We start from the raw sequence: 19,643 nt of genomic DNA on the forward strand, positions 1-19,643 counted from the left end.
AAAATCTACCAATAGATTTGTCAATGAATAATAAAGATTTTCAGCTTCAATGATTTTTCTTTAAAGTTTATGCAAATTTGAGTAAATATTGCATAAAATAAGTGTTTCACTTTAGACATTTTGTTTACATCTGATTTGCTGCTGTTAAAATGCATTGTTTATCAGCAATTATATCAGCCATCTTGCTCTCTAGATATCATTATTGGCCAAAGAAAAACCCATATCGGTCGACCACTAGTCTATATCTTTACTTGAACTGAGAAATAATTAGTGGTGTACATTACAAAGAGTGACAACTAGCCCCAGTCTTCCTGATGTGTATGAAAAAGTTAAACATTTTCCTTGATCTTTTGACATGTAAGAGTTTATTGTACTACAAGACAAACTGTAATTCAAAACTTCCACCTTGCTGCAAAAAGAGCATTTGTTGAAACCAAGCTGCCAAATAGACTGGTTCTCTACCTCCTCAACATTGTGATGTCACACTGTTGTAGTCATTTGCATCTGACTGCCTCCACAACAACACATCAATGCCTACGTTACCTTTTAACTACCGTAGCCCCGCCCTTTGGCGGTGAGCAGCGAGATGGCAAGGAGAGAGCAGGTCAGTTAAGAGCCAATCACAACAGTGGGCGTTCACTGTCAAGTCTTAAAGGAGAAGCAGCACCAAAACTGAGCGTTTCTGACAGAGGGTCAGAATGAGGGTGGAAAATGATCATGTTTTACAAATATATGACTGTGTGTAAAAAACTTTACTAAAATGATAAGTGAAGCTCAAGATAAAAATAATAAAAAAGGCATGTCATGACCCCTTTTTTGGTGCATTCTATTCTCAAATCAGAAGCATTGCAACGATGCTGATTAAGATGGTGTTGGTGATGATGATGGTGGTGGTTATTAAAGTCATTTGTTGCACTCAGAGAAGCATGACCATAATAAATCTAATGTTCCAGGCGAAGCATTGTAGGCTTGTGTGTATGCAAAAATCACAGCCCATTTAGGCCTGTTTGTACTTTAGATAGTGGAGAAAAAGGCCAAGTCTCTACATTTCCGACATCTCTTTTATAATTGTGATTTTGTTCACTGCTGATCTAAATGTATCGCTACATAGTACAGTGTGCTGTATGTCAGGGAGAGAAATTATGTTGAGTTTTTGTTCCTTTGATTTGTGTTATATTGTGAGTCACCTCAGGTCTTTCTAACCTTTTGACTGCTGGATCAAACCCAAACCATTTGGCCTTTAAGGCTGTTTTTAATGTCAATTAGATGCCATTCTCACGCCCAGCACAATGCCCTTTCTTTAATGCTTCATAAAACCGCTTTACTTGAGTCAAACTGACCGGATCGGACACATGCAGCGACTAAATTCAAGTGCAATCAAACGGTTCTCTTACCACATGGGCACATTTTATAAGATAACAAAAAAGGTCAGGTTTGGCAGTGGGGAAAGTGTACTGAAATTATGCGAATTATAACATGCTTGTGTGGCCAGACAGGCTCACTGTGGGGTTTCTTTTCTTCCCCCTACTACATTGCTTTAACAATAAAAAAAATAAAATAAAAAATAAATAAATAAATAAATAAAAAATAGAACTAATACAACAGATTTTTGTTCAAATTATTGTGTGAGGACAGCAGATTCATGGTCAAATAAACAGCTGACAAAATGTGTAAGGAAAAAAAATTATTTGGTAAACCACAAGCGTAATTTCATTTAGATTCGTTAAATGACTATAATGACTTGTCAGTACAATGAAAAGCTCCAGAAAGCACAATGGAGGTAAGAAATTAATTGAATAACTAACGACACAAATTGAAAGCGCATTGCTGCCACCCTCTGGACATTTAAAGCAACATCACTGATTTTACGCTGCACCAAGAGACAATAGGATAATTAAATGCAATAAATAAAATGATTAAACTTTCCAGGCGACCTTACCTTACCATTGCTTCCAGAGGCTAACAGTCTGCCCAACATCCCCTTTTGTGTTCCATTTTTGGGTTAATAATCTCTTGTACTATAAAATCATCACTTATACATAATCGTAATCATCTCATTAACTCTTTATATATATATATAAATAATGTAAAACGTTAGATTAAACATAGGCCTACTGTATAACTCGCTATCTGTTACTCTTTTTTGCAATGTAAAGGCGGTTATAAATCGTTAACTACAACCACAACTCGGTATGTAAATAAAAGCAGTAATAAAAAAAAAAAAAAAAAATCGCAATTCAATATGCATATATTTCAACGCCATTGTAGTCGATTACTGAAAACCGTGGATAGCTGACAGTTATTCATTTTTGTTGCCTAACTATTTTCTGGCGATAGGATGAAGTTTAATGATTTTACTTACAAAATAGAAAATTTTAATGAACATTGTTGTCCTTAATATTTTTAGTATGTGGTGACCGTTTTATAAAAACAATAAGGCACTCGAGGCTATGCCATTAGAGCACAACAGCTGGTTCCGGAAGTAAAAAATCATACTTATAAAATACTTATACAGTGCATCCGGAAAGTATACACAGCGCTTCACTTTTTCCACATTTTGTTATGTTACAGCCTTATTCCAAAATGGATTAAATTCATTATTTTCCTCAATTCTACAAACAATACCCCATAATGACAATGTGAAAGAAGTTTGTTTGAAATCTTTGCAAATTTATTAAAAGGAAAAAAACAAAAAAAACAAATCATATGTACATAAGTATTCACAGCCTTTGCTCAATACTTTGTTGAAGCACCTTTGGCACCAATTACAGCCTCAAGTCTTTTTGAGTATGATGCTACAAGCTTGGCACACCTATTTTTGGGCAGTTTCTCGCATTCTTCTTTGCAGGACCTCTCAAGCTCCATCAGGTTGGATGGGGAGCGTCGGTGCACAGCCATTTTCAGATCTCTCCAGAGATGTTCAATCGGGTTCAAGTCTGGGCTCTGGCTGGGCCACTCAAGGACATTCACAGAGTTGTCCCGTAGCCACTTTGTTATCTTGGCTGTGTGCTTAGGGTCGTTGTCCTGTTGGAAGATGAACCTTCGCCCCAGTCTGAGGTTCAGAGCGCTCTGGAGCAGGTTTTCATCAAGGATGTCTCTGTACATTGCTGCATTCATCTTTCCCTCGATCCTGACTAGTCTCCCAGTTCCTGCCGCTGACAAACATCCCCACAGCATGATGCTGCCACCACCATGCTTCACTGTAGGGATGGTATTGGCCAGGTGATGAGCGGTGCCTGGTTTCCTCCAGACATGACGCTTGCCATTCAGGCCAAAGAGTTCAATCTTTGCTTCTCATGGTCTGAGAGTCCTTCAGGTGCCTTTTGGCAAACTCCAGGCGGGCTGTCATGTGCCTTTTACTGAGGAGTGGCTTCCGTCTGGCCACTCTACCATACAGGCCTGATTGGTGGAGTGCTGCAGAGATGGTGGTTCCAAACTTCTTCCATTTATGGATGATGGAGGCCACTGTGCTCATTGGGACCTTCAATGCTGCAGACATTTTTCTGTACCCTTCCCCAGACCTGTGCCTTGATACAATCCAGTTTCAGAGGTCTACAGACAATTCCTTGGACTTCATGACTTGGTTTGTGCTCTGACATGCACTGTTAACTGTGGGACCTTATATAGACAGGTGTGTGCCTTTCCAAATCATGTCCAATCAACTGAATTTACCACAGGTGGACTCCAATCAAGTTGTAGAAACATCTCAAGGATGATCAGTGGAAACAGGATACACCTGAGCTCAATTTTGAGTGTCATGGCAAAGGCTGTGAATACTTATGTACATGTGATTTTTTTCGTTTTTTATTTTTAATAAATTTGCAAAGATTTCAAACAAACTTCTTTCACGTTGTCATTATGGGGTATTGTTTGTAGAATTTTGAGGAAAATAATGAATTTAATCCATTTTGGAATAAGGCTGTAACGTAACAAAATGTGGAAAAAGTGAAGCGCTGTGAGTACTTTCCGGATGCACTGTAAACCTTTAAATGCAGATCTACCATGAGCTCTGAGGTTGTTTATCAATGTTATATACTTCCGTTGTAGCCATCAGTCTGCATTATTTCAACTTCATTGTTGAATAATCCTGTTTGATAGCAGAATTTATTCCTGGTGAACAACTACATTACCCATGGTCCAGCAGAGAAAGCTTTACCAATCGGAGAACCGCGGCCAACAGAGCCCACGAAACAAGCCCATTAGTGACCGCCCACTCCTATGACGTCCTGGAGTCGGTCTCCCTTCACCCTCAAACTTACCGGTCCTTATATATTTGTATATATCAGAATATTTTGCAATAAGATTTTCACATATTTTTTTGCTTCAAATCAAATTTTGTAATGTTGTGATTCACCTCAGAGCTGGTTGGTTTGGTTCATCCACTTCATGTTGTGCATAACAAAGCCATTTGGCCGTGACAATATTTACAATACAGCATGGCCTTGAGTGCCTTATTGCTTAAATATCGTATGTCAGAATAAAAAAGAGAAATTTTAGTACAGTAATAATTATAACTACTTGAATTCGGAATAAGTTAAATATTGTAGTGGTTTATTTTTATGTAAAAAAAAAAAAAAAAAAAAATGCCATTGAGTTTTGAGATGGCAGATAAGTAAAGACAACCCAAGAAGTAGCTCTAGTGAATTGGAAATATCAACCACTTGAATAATAAGCACCAGTACTCAGCAGGGTAGAATACATGGTAACAACTATAAATCTTTTACCTCAATATTTTCTTCATTTGGATGACATGGAATTTAGGGATATTTTAACCTAGGGATTCATAGGGCACCTACATCACCTAGCAAAAAAAAAAAAAAAAAAAAAAACCATCATGACATGAATTACATAAACATTCAACCAGGTTTTATTTTAAAATCATTGGCAAGAAAATAGCGCTGGGGAAAGTAAAGTCTGAGGTGACTCTGGAAGCCCAACTGGGTCCAAGTTTGAGAAGTGATAACAGGAACAAATAGTTGAGTTTAATGTTTGATAGCACATGTTTGAGACAGGCTTGGGAAATGCTGATTATTACACATTATATTGTAATCCTGTCTGAATGTTCTTTGCCATTCTTACACTAAAGATCTGAAACAATCATTAAAAAAAAACTCTTGGAGTATGGCTAATATATATATATGAACTCAGTAAAAAAAGAAACGTCCTCTCACTTTCCTTGCTTTTCTTTTCAGCAAACTTAACGTGTGTAAATATTTGGCCTTGGTGTAATGCTCATTCCTTCGACGATAAACACGAGTCCGACCATCACCCCTGGTGAGGCAAAACCACGACTCATCAGTGAAGAACACTTTTTGCCAGTCCTGCCTGGTCCAGTGAAGGTGGGTTTGTGCCCATAGGCGACATTGTTGCCGGTGTTGTCTGGTAAGGACCTGCCTTACAACAGGCCTACAAGCCCTCAGTCCAGTCTCTCTCAGCCTATTGCAGACAGTCTGAGCACTGATGGAGGGACTGTGCATTCCTGGTGTAACTCGGGCAGTTGTTGTTGCCATCCTGTACCTGTCCCGCAGGTGTGATATTCGGATGTACTGATCTTGTGCAGGTGTTGTTACATGTGGTCTGCCACTGCGAGGTCGATCAGCTCTCCTTCCTGTCTCCCTGTAGCACTGTCTTAGGCGTCTCACAGTACAGACATTGCAATTTATTGCCCTGGCCACATCTGCAGTCCTCATGCCTCCATGCAGCATGCCTAAGGCACATTCACGCAGATGAGCAGGGACCCTGGGCATCTTACTTTTGGTGTTTTTCCAGAGTCAGTAGAAAGGTTTCTTTAGTGTCCTAAGTTTTTATAACTGTGACCTTAATTGCCTACCGTCTGTAAGCTGTTAGTGTCTTAACGACCGTTCCACAGATGCATTCATTAATTGTTAATGGTTCATTGAACAAGCATGGAAAACATTGTTTAAACCCTTTACAATAAAGATCTGTAAAGTTATTTGGATTTTCACAAAATTATATTTAAAATACAGTGTCCTGAAAAAGGGACGTTTCTTTTATATATATACAGGTGCATCTCAATAAATTAGAATGTCGTGGAAAAGTTCATTTATTTCAGTAATTCAACTCAAATTGTGAAACTCGTGTATTAAATAAATTCAATGCACACAGACTGAAGTAGTTTAAGTCTTTGGTTCTTTTAATTGTGATGATTTTGGCTCACATTTAACAAAAACCCACCAATTCACTATCTCAAAAAATTAGAATACATCATAAGACCAATAAAAAAACATTTTTAGTGAATTGTTGGCCTTCTGGAAAGTATGTTCATTTACTGTATATGTACTCAATACTTGGTAGGGGCTCCTTTTGCTTTAATTACTGCCTCAATTCGGCGTGGCATGGAGGCGATCAGTTTGTGGCACTGCTGAGGTGGTATGGAAGCCCAGGTTTCTTTGACAGTGGCCTTCAGCTCATCTGCATTTTTTGGTCTCTTGTTTCTCATTTTCCTCTTGACAATACCCCATAGATTCTCTATGGGGTTCAGGTCTGGTGAGTTTGCTGGCCAGTCAAGCACACCAACACCATGGTCATTTAACCAACTTTTGGTGCTTTTGGCAGTGTGGGCAGGTGCCAAATCCTGCTGGAAAATGAAATCAGCATCTTTAAAAAGCTGGTCAGCAGAAGGAAGCATGAAGTGCTCCAAAATTTCTTGGTAAACGGGTGCAGTGACTTTGGTTTTCAAAAAACACAATGGACCAACACCAGCAGATGACATTGCACCCCAAATCATCACAGACTGTGGAAACTTAACACTGGACTTCAAGCAACTTGGGCTATGAGCTTCTCCACCCTTCCTCCAGACTCTAGGACCTTGGTTTCCAAATGAAATACAAAACTTGCTCTCATCTGAAAAGAGGACTTTGGACCACTGGGCAACAGTCCAGTTCTTCTTCTCCTTAGCCCAGGTAAGACGCCTCTGACGCTGTCTGTGGTTCAGGAGTGGCTTAACAAGAGGAATACAACAACTGTAGCCAAATTCCTTGACATGTCTGTGTGTGGTGGCTCTTGATGCCTTGACCCCAGCCTCAGTCCATTCCTTGTGAAGTTCACCCAAATTCTTGAATTGATTTTTCTTGACAATCATAAGGCTGTGGTTCTCTCGGTTGGTTGTGCATCTTTTTCTTCCACACTTTTTCCTTCCACTCAACTTTCTGTTAACATGCTTGGATACAGCACTCTGTGAACAGCCAGCTTCTTTGGCAATGAATGTTTGTGGCTCACCCTCCTTGTGAAGGGTGTCAATGATTGTCTTCTGGACAACTGTCAGATCAGCAGTCTTCCCCATGATTGTGTAGCCTAGTGAACCAAACTGAGAGACCATTTTGAAGGCTCAGGAAACCTTTGCAGGTGTTTTGAGTTGATTAGCTGACTGGCATGTCACCATATTCTAATTTTTTGAGATAGTGAATTGGTGGGTTTTTGTTAAATGTGAGCCAAAATCATCACAATTAAAAGAACCAAAGACTTAAACTACTTCAGTCTGTGTGCATTTAATTTATTTAATACACGAGTTTCACAATTTGAGTTGAATTACTGAAATAAATGAACTTTTCCACGACATTCTAATTTATTGAGATGCACCTGTATATATATATATATATATATATATATATATATATATATATAGAGGCCTCATTGGAGAAAATGGACATTCATTTTGTCGTACCATCAGACCGAACTGCGCGAGAATGGAAAGCTGGTCAAGCTGCAGTGCAAAAATGGCAAAGAATGTGGTATAACAGAAAACATTTCCCTGGAGCAAGCATTTCAACTCCAGTTCTGAAAGGTCACCATTCTGCTGAGTTTAGCTTCAACTCTTTACAATCACACCTGAACCAGCTATTCGAGGTCTTAATAATTACTTGAATATTACAGGCAGGTGTGTTTGATTAAGGTTGGAACTAAACTATGCAGGAAGGTGGCCCTCCAGTACTGGAGTTAAATAATACTGCCCTAGAGGGTCCAAACTCATCCATACACCCTAAACACAATGCGCAAATCAATGTTTGCACATGTGTTTGCCAAGCTTTAAACGACTGTGGCTGTTCTGAAACACTCAATTGCTATTTCCCCTTCTGCAAATCCATTTTCAACTTGGAATTACATTGTAGTGTACTTCACAGGATACCGAAACCCTTTTTGAAGAAAGGCAAAGCATTTTCAGTTTACTTAGTTACAAGGCCAGCTACTCATTCCCCCCATCCCCCAAATGGATGCAAAGACATAAAGGGTGATAGATAATTTACAGACATTTAAAAACCTCCCCCACCACTTAAAAATGTGCAGGATTGTAGTGTTCCATAAGGTGTGTGTGTGTGTGTGTGTGTGTGTGTATATATATATACACACACACACACACACACACACACACACACACACACACACACACACACACACACACACATATATATATATGCAGCACTCCACACACACACACACACACATTGGTGTTTATAGACATCATATATATGTTATTGTACAAAATATATAATCTAAAATAGCTTTGACACATTTTGGCTTTTGCAGTCAAATATAAAATGTTCAAAATACAAAGACAGCCACATTTGGGTATTTTCCTCTGTTCTTAAAAGTGTATTCAGTGTGTGTGTGAGTGTGAATGTAAGTGTGTGTGTTTGGGACACACAATAACATAGCAGTAGCGTTCTCGACTCTATAGCACTCAGAGAGGTAATACTGTCGACTCTAGCTCCCTGACCAGTAACAACCACAGTCGCTGCATAAGAGTTCAGGAAACCATAACAGGTTTATAGCGCTGCTGTACCCACTATGGCCTTCTACCCATGTATTAGCTTATAGTGATAAATCTATGTATTGTGATATCACCTAATCAGTGTTGCACACACAACAGGACTGTAAAAACAGGACTCTTCACACACACACAGTTGAATTATATACACATAAAACAGCTGTGTTTTACAGGTTTTTAGGCTTCATTGTTTTTATGCAGTTTTGTTTTGGAGCCGCCAGAATCAGTCGGTCAAATAGGAACACAGTCCTGCCACCCTTATTACCTGACAGAGCCAAAGTCAGGCACATCTGTCCTCTCTTGGCAATTTAAGATATATAAGTCTGGAGAAACTGCTTTGTATGCCTTGAGATTCCTTTGTTTCTTTGGTCTCTTCATATGACCTTGTCTCTGTGGATGGACTATCCTTCTGAGCTGTTCCATACCTTATATAAAGGGGGCCTAGCCCACCGTTAATCCTACAGGAAGTCTCAGTGTGCAAAGGGTCATATGCTGATTGGGTGAGGGCTGTTTTCTGAACAAATCCTTTTCTGATTCTTCCAGGAAGATGCCTGTCAACAGCCTGGCCCAGCCCCTGGTGTCTGCTCCCCATGTCATCTCAAACGTTCTGAATGTCAGATGCTGTTAGAGTGTTAACTGGTGTTGGGTCCTCCATTTAGAAAGTAGGTGGTCATTTCTCCTTTGCCCTTCACTTTAACAACCCCTCTGCACTCAAGTGTGTAGTTATATGAGCTGAGAACCTGGTAGAGGTCTGTTGTGACCTGATATAGAGAGAACATGAGCATGTGTAAAGGATGGAAGACTTTTTTTTTAAATGAGAAAATACAGTTGTAAGATGGTACATAATTACATGAACCAGGTTATTAAAAAGGTAAAATAATATAAAAATATCCATAATGCATATGCAGAAACAAAACAATATATTTGCTGTATATTATGTTATTGGTCAATAACTGGTACAGGTTGAATTTTTTTTTTTGTTGATTTCTATGATTTTTCTGATGATCATGATTTGTAATTATCTTCATTATGTATGAATAAACATGCAAAAAACTGCCCACATCTCACCTGGATTCTTTCAGGTACCCCAGTGCTGTCCATCCGGCTGGCTACGTTCACAGTATTCCCCCATATATCATATTGCGGTTTACGGGCCCCTATGACACCAGCCACGACGGGACCCATGTTGAGACCTACAGTATAGGGCAATTTATGAACTCTTTTGACAACATGCTTCTCATTCGACAATAGTAAAATTACCATTTGGATTATTCTATGAAATGGGTGCCTTTTGAGTCCCTCATTAAAATATGTGTAAATAATGAATATGAATAGTTATGATGAATGGCTGACCACAATGGAATCTTGGTCTGATAGAATGTGTAAAATCTTACAGAATGTACTTTAAAATGCCCCTTTTCGAAATGGAAAAGGCACCTGTTTTATAAAATACCCCATTTGAATGAACTTTCAACAGATTGGTTTGTAGCCAAATCCTTACCAATCTTCATTTTGAAGTTATTAAAAGAGTGCTCATTGATGTACTTCATCTGGTCCATAAGGCGCATGGCGTAGTCAGCCAGAGCGCGAATGTGCGACCTTCCCGCCTTATCGTAGGTGGAGTCATTAAGGCCAGATGCAGCCATGTATGTGCTGCCAATGGTTTTGATCTTTTCAAGTTGACGAAACTGATCCTCACTAATGATCTGTAAAGCAAGTGAATTGATGTTCAAGGTGATGAATTCCATCCAGAAGATAAAACATATTAAAGTCAACAAGTCAGCAAATATTTATATTTTAATGCATATTTCTGGTCTTATTGTGCACTATTAATCACTGCACATTATTCCAATTTTTTATTTTTTTTTATAATATTTGAACAAAATGTAAAAACTTGCTCCACCCCTGAAACAGCTTTCCTTTTTTTGGCTGATGTCACAGATCCCTCTGGATTTTTCATCCCATCCAGGATTTTATAACCCATCCTCTCCAACAACATGATCCATTTAGTCCATTTAAAATCAAGTCTCACCTAGCGATGAATGTAAGTGCAGCGTAGTTCTAGCAGGATGACTAGCAGCTATACATCATCACACCATTAGCTAGGTAACTCCTTGCAAATCACATGTAAGCCATTGCTTTATAAGTCTGCTCACAATCTATCACATTGCTGTTTCAGTGTTCTAACACGGCAACCTCCACCACCCCACCACCACCAGTTGAGTCCCGTCCTGCACGGGGGTAGGCTCCTCGCCCCTGCCTCCTGTCTCCGGCAGGATATGACTGTTCCGAATACAACTTCTTCGGACCACCAGACGGGGCTTACGCCACAAAGAAACATTACATCTCTGTTTTATATTCAAATAAATGTCATCTTATATTTCACTCAAGTCTGCGAGTCTTCCTGATAGAAATATCCTTCTTCACTCGCAAATACATCAGATTATAGAAGTAAAATGGGTTGCAAACAGTGTTCCGTATTTACTTTAAATATATACATTTCTAAAAAATCAAACTATTTGGAAAGATATGAAGATGCAGGTTCAGTCTAGTCCTTAAATAAAAAAGATTTTAAAGTAGAAAATTAAAGAAGAAAGCACTTTGTACTTAAAACATGTCATTTAGCTCTGAGCTGGTGCAAATTTACCTACACCTGTATGATCAAATCTACTCAAATACTCTTAAGTGCACATTCACTCTTGATATGCTTCTTCACTCATGTGCATTCTGCAGCTGAAAGCCATTCACACATCTGCCCAAAGTGAGATATGTCTTTTATCATCATTCTTAGTCTGTATTCTACCCGTTAACACTCTTTTATACACCCTTCTTTGCAGTAGTATCGGTGTCATCATACATTACAATAACAGAGCATAATACTTTAAATCATCATCGAGTAGTTGATACAGCTACTTTTACTTATCTCGTGTGAATTCTACTCATCGAATGACAAATTGAAGTCACTGATAACACATCATAATGTCATATTAGTTGATGTTTTGCATGAAGTTTTGTGTGTCCTCATATTTAAATGTTCCTCTAAGTGCCTCACTCAGTGGTGTGGACAGTGTCTGTACGCAAACAGTATGTCGTTGTTCAGCTGTTTCAAACCTCTTTTTGCCTCTGAGCACAGAGAACGAAGAAGTACTTCACCTTGACTGTGCCGGGGGCATTTTCTCAGAAATATTACTCCACTATAAATGACTAATTACTTCTTTAAAATTGTAATCAGACTACTTTACTGATTGCTTAAAAGTAATTTGTAATGTGATTACTTTTCAGTGAAGTTACTTTCTAAAATATTTTCACAGAAAAGTTTTGTTTGTCCGCTCAATGAATTCAAAATAATGTCTATATTTGTAATGTTCTTTTTGACTAAAAGTAATTAGATTACAGTAACTTATTACTTTGTAATCAGATGACATCAAACATTTGTTGTAAATTGTTAGAAAGCATCTTAGGGTTCCTGAGGTTTGTCAGAGATCTACTTTACCTCGTCGAAGTCAGCGATGATCTCGTTGAGTAGTCTCAAGCACTCCACACCTTCATTGTTGGCCTCCAGCTCCACATAGAACTCAGAGAAGTTGCTGATGGAGGCAAACATCACAGCCACACATTCACACGATTGATAATACAGCTCATCGTTCCGCCGCTCGCGTGCCAAGAAGTGTGCGGCCACATCTTTGGGTAAGATGTTGTGGAGAAGCCGACGGTTGTAGGCCTGAAGTTCCTCCATCTCCTCCTTCTCCTCTGTAGCCTATGACAAAGAGGGAAATGCTGATTACACCCAAAGAGGATCTTGTCACAAATAACAGAAAGAACAGTAAAGCAACAAGTAGATTATGTCAGGGCCAATGGTTTGCTGTACACAAGAGTAACACATTCAGATATAGGTTAGGTAGAGTCCATTCGTGAGACAAACAGAGGCTAGAGTGGTAAAAATTAGTCAGAAACATGATTTAATTGAACAGGAAAATGTAAAAACAAGTGTTTATATTTAACAGTCTTTCAAAAAGGATCTTCACCATTAAAGCGGCATACATGTGCAGTGGCCCCTAAAAATGGACACTTCAGCCACAGTTAAAATGTATGGATTTCATTGGTTTAGATATAAAATATAAAATATCAAAGCAGCATTTGCAAACAAATGATGCTAAAGATTTTTTAAGAACTAACTTTTAAGAACTTTCCCCAAGGTAATTTTTAGTTCCCATCAAGCCATACAGGTGCTGTAGAAGAGTAACCACATGTTTTGTGCATAACATTAGCAACAGACATGTTCAATTAAGCTGACAACCAGAAAGTATCCAAATACATTTTGTCTTCAATTAGAAAATTATAACTAATTTATTACTTAAAACCCATCAAATTTCTTTTGTGAAGTGTTTTGCTTGAAAAGTGATATCTTTCCTTTTTTTTTTTTTTTTTTTATCTAATCAATGATATTCACATATTTGTAGATGTGGCTTAAGTGTCCAAACAATCTCTTAGGGCCACTGTATAAACACACCTGTAACTTCCAGAGAAAGTCCAGTCTTGCAGTGGACTCCACCTGCTGTGCATGAAGGTACAGTGCCAGCACAAAGACCGTGATGACGACTGGAGTGATGATCTTCAGAGGAACCCGCGTGTCTGTCACACAGCTACAAAACACAGAGCCACAGTGTCAACAATTTCACACTAAAATGATATACCATGAAGATTTAAGGTGTTAAATCAAATCAAATGCATGCTATCTACTACCAAAGACCATGATTACCATAGCACGACAATAAATGGCAACATGCTCGTGCACATTTACTTGTATGGTGACAACGATCATTTTAGTTTTGCAATTAAAACAACAGCTCACGGTTTCCATTTTGTTGACTGATCTTACCTTGTTCCATTGATGTATTCGCTGTGAACACAAAGACAAAAGAAAATGTATCAGAGGGACAGAACAGAACAGTCAACGCTTTATCTTCAAGATGAATTCTATAAAACTGCCCTTAATCAAATCACCAAATACCTATTTGAGAGAGAGAGAGAGAGTGAGACAGATAGACAGACAGAAAGATAGATAGGTACAGTAGACAGGCAGGCAGGCAGGCAGGCATGCAGACAGATAGATAGATAGATAGATAGATAGACAGACAGATGCAAATAAATGCAAATAATTGAATATCATGTCTCCTGTTATTTAATTGAAAATGTGGAAAACATACCTTGATTATTTTTAACAAGATTTTGACCTTTTTTAGTACATTAAACATTTAGAACCTACTCAGCTAAAACAGCTGTTTGGTTGAATTGATGGTTCCTCTGACTGAAAAATAATTCCCACAAATACATACATTTCCAAATATATATATATCAAATATCATCAAAAGGCTTAAAATAATTGTTATAGCTATATCTTCTAGCCCTAGTTATGGTTAGGGTTTGTAAAAGTGATTGCTTGACAGAAATGTTGTTCCAGGACAAACAAAAGATGTTGAGCCAGGAGTGTGGCCTGTCTGGCTCAATCACAGATGGAAAAACAGATGGAAAAACAGATACTCACATAGCATTGGCCATGACCAGCAGATCCACATTGTCAAACAGGCTGACCTCAGGTACCTCAATGATGAGCACATACAAGATCTCAATGAAGAGCATGAGGAAGAGTTTCCCAATACTGCTGACCTGCAGGAACACTGAGCACGCCAGCAAGCTCAGCAACACACATGAGGAGAAGTACTGTAGACACAGGAGAGAAACACAGTCTCTAACTCAGTCCATGTATGATTAATCAAAAGACAAGCATTTTGTAGTAGTCAAGGCTCAACAATAAGGATGGCCCAATAGCCCAGACCAGTTGACAAAACTGATGGAAAAGTGTGCCATAGAGTATACTAATGTATACTTAACACACACACACACACACACACACACACACAGGTTTGTTTCACCATTTAAGTGAGGACATCTCATAGACTTCCACTGATTTCATAGCAGGCTAATTATATTTTCTATTCCCTAACCCTAACCCTACCCCTAAACCTAACCCTCACAGAAACCTGTGCACATCAGTAGATTTAAAGCTAAACAAGATTTGGCCGATTTATGAGCCTTTATTTTTTTTATTTATTTTTTTTACTAGTGAGGACCACCTAAAGTGTAAAAATCTGGCACTCACAAATATAGTGAAACCTGTACACACACACACACACACACACATATAGGCCTATATTATATTCCGTCAAACATATTATTGAGCCCTTAGGCCTATGCATTTAGTCTGCATGCTGAGTGAATAACTAAACTGATCTGAGAACAGTGCCCCACCTCTGGGAAATTGCAGGTGGGTGACAAGCTGTTGCACAGGCTGTCCTGAGACCAGAGAGAGTAGTTAAAGGAAGAGCTGCGGACATGGCAAGCATTCACTTCACTGGCGCTGATATTAAACTCCTGCCCTATACATGTCTTCAGGTCATCCATACTGCAGTTGAACTAACGGACAGAGAAAGACATTTTCTCAGATAAATTTACATCACATTTACTCAGACTTTACAAAACATCACTACAGAAAAAGGTCATTAACAAACTCTGAAATACTTCAATGTCAAAAGCGAACAACTTGAAAGTTAAGTGTGTAATTTCTGCACCTCTACCGGCACCAAATGGAATTGGATACTTTAAATCAGGAATAATAAGTCAGGAAAAATATAAATATAAATGTGATGATCACCAACTTACTGTATATTATTACACAGCTACTTAAATAAATAAATGGACATGAAATATTGACTTCAGCTTAACTTATTTTATTATGAGACCTGAGATGATGGTAAATCAAATGGTTTAAGGGTCATTGTACAAAAATGTTTGACTGCAGAATGAAGCAATTGCTCTCTGGAATGCTAGATTCTGAGTGGTCAGTGTAATAATAATTGTTTCCAAACATACAAAATCCAAAAGTGGCCATGCATTATTATTATAATTCTGTCTTGTCTTGAGATAACAACTACTTTTGGCCTTAGTATATATATTTGCTATTCCATTTGGTGCCACTAGTGGTACAGAATAGTTCAGTTTTAATGGCTTTCTCTATATCTGATACTGTATGCAGTATATCACAAATGACAATAAAGCTCCACAGAATAAACTAAATATCAGGGGAATTTATACCATCAATCTTAAAATAAAGACTTCTACAAAAGTCTTTACGGGGACTCACAATGTTAATGAAAGCGGAGAGAAAGACCAGGAGGATTGTAAAAACCCCCACCAGGGTGCTGTTGAGTCTGGACTGAACAATCCGTTTGGACACAGTTTGCAGAGGCACAGGGAAAAACTGTCAGAAGAGAGAATTATTAAATATCAGCCCATTGTATAGTGTATAATAACTATTTAAAATAGTTCCTTCAACACAGGCATCACAACCAACACCTCATCATGTTCACATTTAGTCTGTTATTTTGTGGAAGTGGTTTCATGGAGATTTAGAGGCTTTTATAAAATACTTTTCATGGTTAGGGAAGTTTAGGTAGTCTAATTCCACAGCATCTCTAAGGATAGAAAGGCCTTTGGCTAAGAGACCTGCAGGTCCTCATTAGACACCCGAGCTGCCCATGTAGCAGTGTAATGATCGTTCCACCTAAGTGTGCACAAAAGGGCTGTCAGCTTTTGTGACACACTGTCTCTAGAAACCTGCTCAAAGTTATACACAGCTAAAGGCACAATATCATTCAAACCAGCTTGGGTTACTTCAGTGGAGTTTGTTTACAGCATTGGGAAATTTGAATGCCGTTAGCGATGATGTGTCTGTGAGTGCGTGAGGGTATGTGAAGGATGTGTTAAAATGCATTTAATCCCCTTTTCTCCCAATTTGGAATGCCCAATTCCCACTACTTAGTAGGTCCTCGTGGTGGCGTGGTTACTCACCTCAATCTGGGTGGTGGAGGACAAGTCTCAGTTGCCTCCGCTTCTGATACCGTCAATCCGTACATCTTATCATGTGGCACGTCGTGCATGACACCACAGAGACTCCACATGTGGAGACTAATGCTACTCTCCACGATCCACACACAACTTACCATGCACCCCACTGAAAGCGAGAACCACTAATCGCGACCACGAGGAGGTTACCCCATGTGACTCTACCCTCCCTAGCAACCGGGCCAATTTGGTTGCTTAGGAATCCTGGCTGGAGTCACTAAGCATGCCTTGGATTTTAACTCGCGACTCCAGAGGTGGTAGTCGGTGTCAAAACTCGCTGAACTACCCAGGCCCCCTAATATGCATTGTTGCACTGTAAACTCTAATGTTGTCATTACTGGAAAAATCAAGTTGTCTTAATTATACATTACTTGAAATGTCAAGTTTTGGGCTCATAACTTAAACATCTATGTTCCTTGAATTTATTTATCTTAAAAATTTATAGACTTAAGATTTTAAATGTTAACTCAAACAATTGAGTACAAAATTGAGGCTATGGGGAATACCCATAATCCCTTGCACTTGAATTATTTAATTATGCTTCCTTGGTCAAAAGGAATTTACAGTATGGGGGCACTTTAATAGTTGTTATTAAGTATTCTAGAATTGGTTATAATCAAGTGTTATTGTATGATCTACATTTGAGTCAATTTAACAAAAAATTATTAAGTAGAAACAACAATATTTAATAGCAATTCTGAGTTGATTCTACTTGCATCTAGTTACCTTAACTTCAATAGTTAAGTTCATTCTATATGAATCCCAAGTTAAGTGAACTTAACTACACACATTTTGGAGACACCATTACTTAATTCAATAGAGGGAACAAGTTTACTCAATCTATTGAGTAAAGTCAACTCATTAGGGGTTTCAGTGTGGGGATGGGTTTTTCTGAGAGCTGTGTTGTTGTCAGGACTGCATATCACAACTATTTCTTCTAAGAGTTTATCTTAAAGAAGGATCACTCACCCCAAAACAAGAGTAAATGGCCGAGATGAACATGACAGCCATCAGGAGGACCAGACAAAGTATATAGAAGCCCACCATCAGCTCCGAGCTGTGGAACAACACAATGGTGTAGACAGGGAAGCAGGTGAATGACAATTAGAACCCAGAGAGTACAACTGGGAGAAGGCCACTTAAAGGTATCCTAAGTAGTTTTTTGTTTATGTTTCGCTGACCAATATAACAGTGGTCTTGGACTTTATACCAACACCTATAGACATGAATGCGGCATCACACACAAGCAAAGGCTTTTTGGTTAGCGATGCCATTGTAGAAATACCCTTAGTGTGTATGAGCTGAGGGTCTGAGAATTAACAGAGACCTGCTTTCACTGTTCTGGCTCTTCAGGTACTGACTGTCTTCACCTTTTCAACAAGTCAAAATGAATGAAAGTCTCGACTTCTGTGTGTATGACAAAGCCATTCTCATTCTGATTCAAACTAAATCTTGTCTACTTGTCTTGCTTGAATGGACCAAAAAGGAAAGGAATTGTATAGGTTTGAACTGTACTTACTGTGGTACAATGACGATCTGAATGAAGCAGATGAATAAAAAGACAAGGGATGCGCAGGCTACGTATGCTCCAAACCTGGAGTCTACCTGTTTGGAGTACTGACAAAAGATGGAGGGGTTACAAATACAGTTTGATTGACATGTGTAAGCAAGCTGTGAACAACTGTGTATGCATACAGTATTTTATGGTGTGTTTACTTAAAATTATTTCAAAAACATTTGAAAACGAAACATTCAGGCAATATTTATGGTTCTATCAGTAAAAAAAAAAAAAAAAAAAAAAAAAAATTCTGACATTATTTGACCCTCATGTTGTACCAAATCTGCGTAACTTTCTTTCTTTCATTGAATAAAAAAGGAGTTATTTTGTATATATTGTTTTCCTTACAATAAAAGCTCCAAAAAGGACAAAAAGCACCATAAAAGTATCAGAGGAGTAGTCTGTATGACCTGTGTGCAATATTCCAAGTCTTTCTAAGCCATAAGATAGCTTTTTTGAGGAAGACAACAAAATGTTAGTCAATATTCAATTAAAATCTTCCCCTCTGCCATGACTCTAAAATCTCATTTGCTTTTTTGTCTTTTTTTTTTTTTTTTTTTTTTTTTTTAGCTTGACAGTAAAAATCACATTCCACATTCATGGTATGGAAAACACTGCACAAAACATTTCCCTTTGTGTTCAAAGAAAGACAGAAAATCATACAGGTATGGAACATAAAGGTGAGCAAATGATGATAACATTTTAATTGTGTATGAACTAATCTTTTAAGTCAGCTGTAAACACTATTTGAAGTGTTTGCTAGTTTGAGAAAAAAAGTTACATATGGGGAAAATCTACATATATGTTGCACCCTGTAAGAAAACAAAAGCTGGCATCTACAAAAATGTGTGTAAATATGTAAACCATATAAAAGAAGTATAGTGAGTGAATTTATAACCAAGTAGATACTAATAATTGCTTGGTTCATGAGCCTAAAATATCTACTCTGGAAACAGACAACAAAAGAAATAATTATCTACCTTAGAAACTGGACATTTTTTTTTAAAAATTTTTTTTTTGCGGGTCACTAGTGATAAATACTTTGAAGGTAACACAATAAAATGACTTATATCACAGTGCGGGGTAAAGACGTCAGTCTCTGACTCATTCTGCACCTTGAGTTTCATTGCCTCTATTCATCTTAGCAGCATGCCACATCTTTTAGCTGTGCTCCTGCATAGTTTTACACTGCCTGTACCACGGTACTAACATAATGGACTTGATTGGTGCTCTGATCTATTTTTACCATGCAATCCAAGGAACATTGTGCACTTAACATGAACTAATGAGCTTTTAAAAGTATAGTTCATCCAAAAATGAAAACTCATCCTCATGTCA

General features: G+C 38.2%; 1 protein-coding gene across 2 annotated transcripts in view; it reads right to left on the reverse strand.

Annotated features, from left to right (window-relative positions):
• Positions 1–9,404: 9,404 nt before the first annotated feature.
• adcy5 (adenylate cyclase 5) overlaps positions 9,405–19,643 on the reverse strand; it is a 119,640-nt gene continuing 109,401 nt past the window's right edge. For both annotated transcript variants that reach the window (XM_051711047.1, XM_051711046.1), the window contains exons 11-21: positions 18,267–18,364; positions 17,717–17,804; positions 15,987–16,103; positions 15,095–15,259; positions 14,331–14,506; positions 13,665–13,685; positions 13,296–13,428; positions 12,279–12,542; positions 10,287–10,491; positions 9,854–9,978; positions 9,405–9,546 (exon numbers count right to left, since the gene is read on the reverse strand). In XM_051711047.1, coding sequence (XP_051567007.1) covers positions 9,418–9,546; positions 9,854–9,978; positions 10,287–10,491; positions 12,279–12,542; positions 13,296–13,428; positions 13,665–13,685; positions 14,331–14,506; positions 15,095–15,259; positions 15,987–16,103; positions 17,717–17,804; positions 18,267–18,364 — 1,521 coding nt within the window. In that variant the 3' untranslated portion in view covers positions 9,405–9,417. The remainder of the gene's footprint in view (positions 9,547–9,853; positions 9,979–10,286; positions 10,492–12,278; positions 12,543–13,295; positions 13,429–13,664; positions 13,686–14,330; positions 14,507–15,094; positions 15,260–15,986; positions 16,104–17,716; positions 17,805–18,266; positions 18,365–19,643) is intronic.

Source organism: Myxocyprinus asiaticus, chromosome 11 (assembly GCF_019703515.2).
Source record: "Myxocyprinus asiaticus isolate MX2 ecotype Aquarium Trade chromosome 11, UBuf_Myxa_2, whole genome shotgun sequence".
NCBI lineage: Eukaryota > Metazoa > Chordata > Actinopteri > Cypriniformes > Catostomidae > Myxocyprinus > Myxocyprinus asiaticus.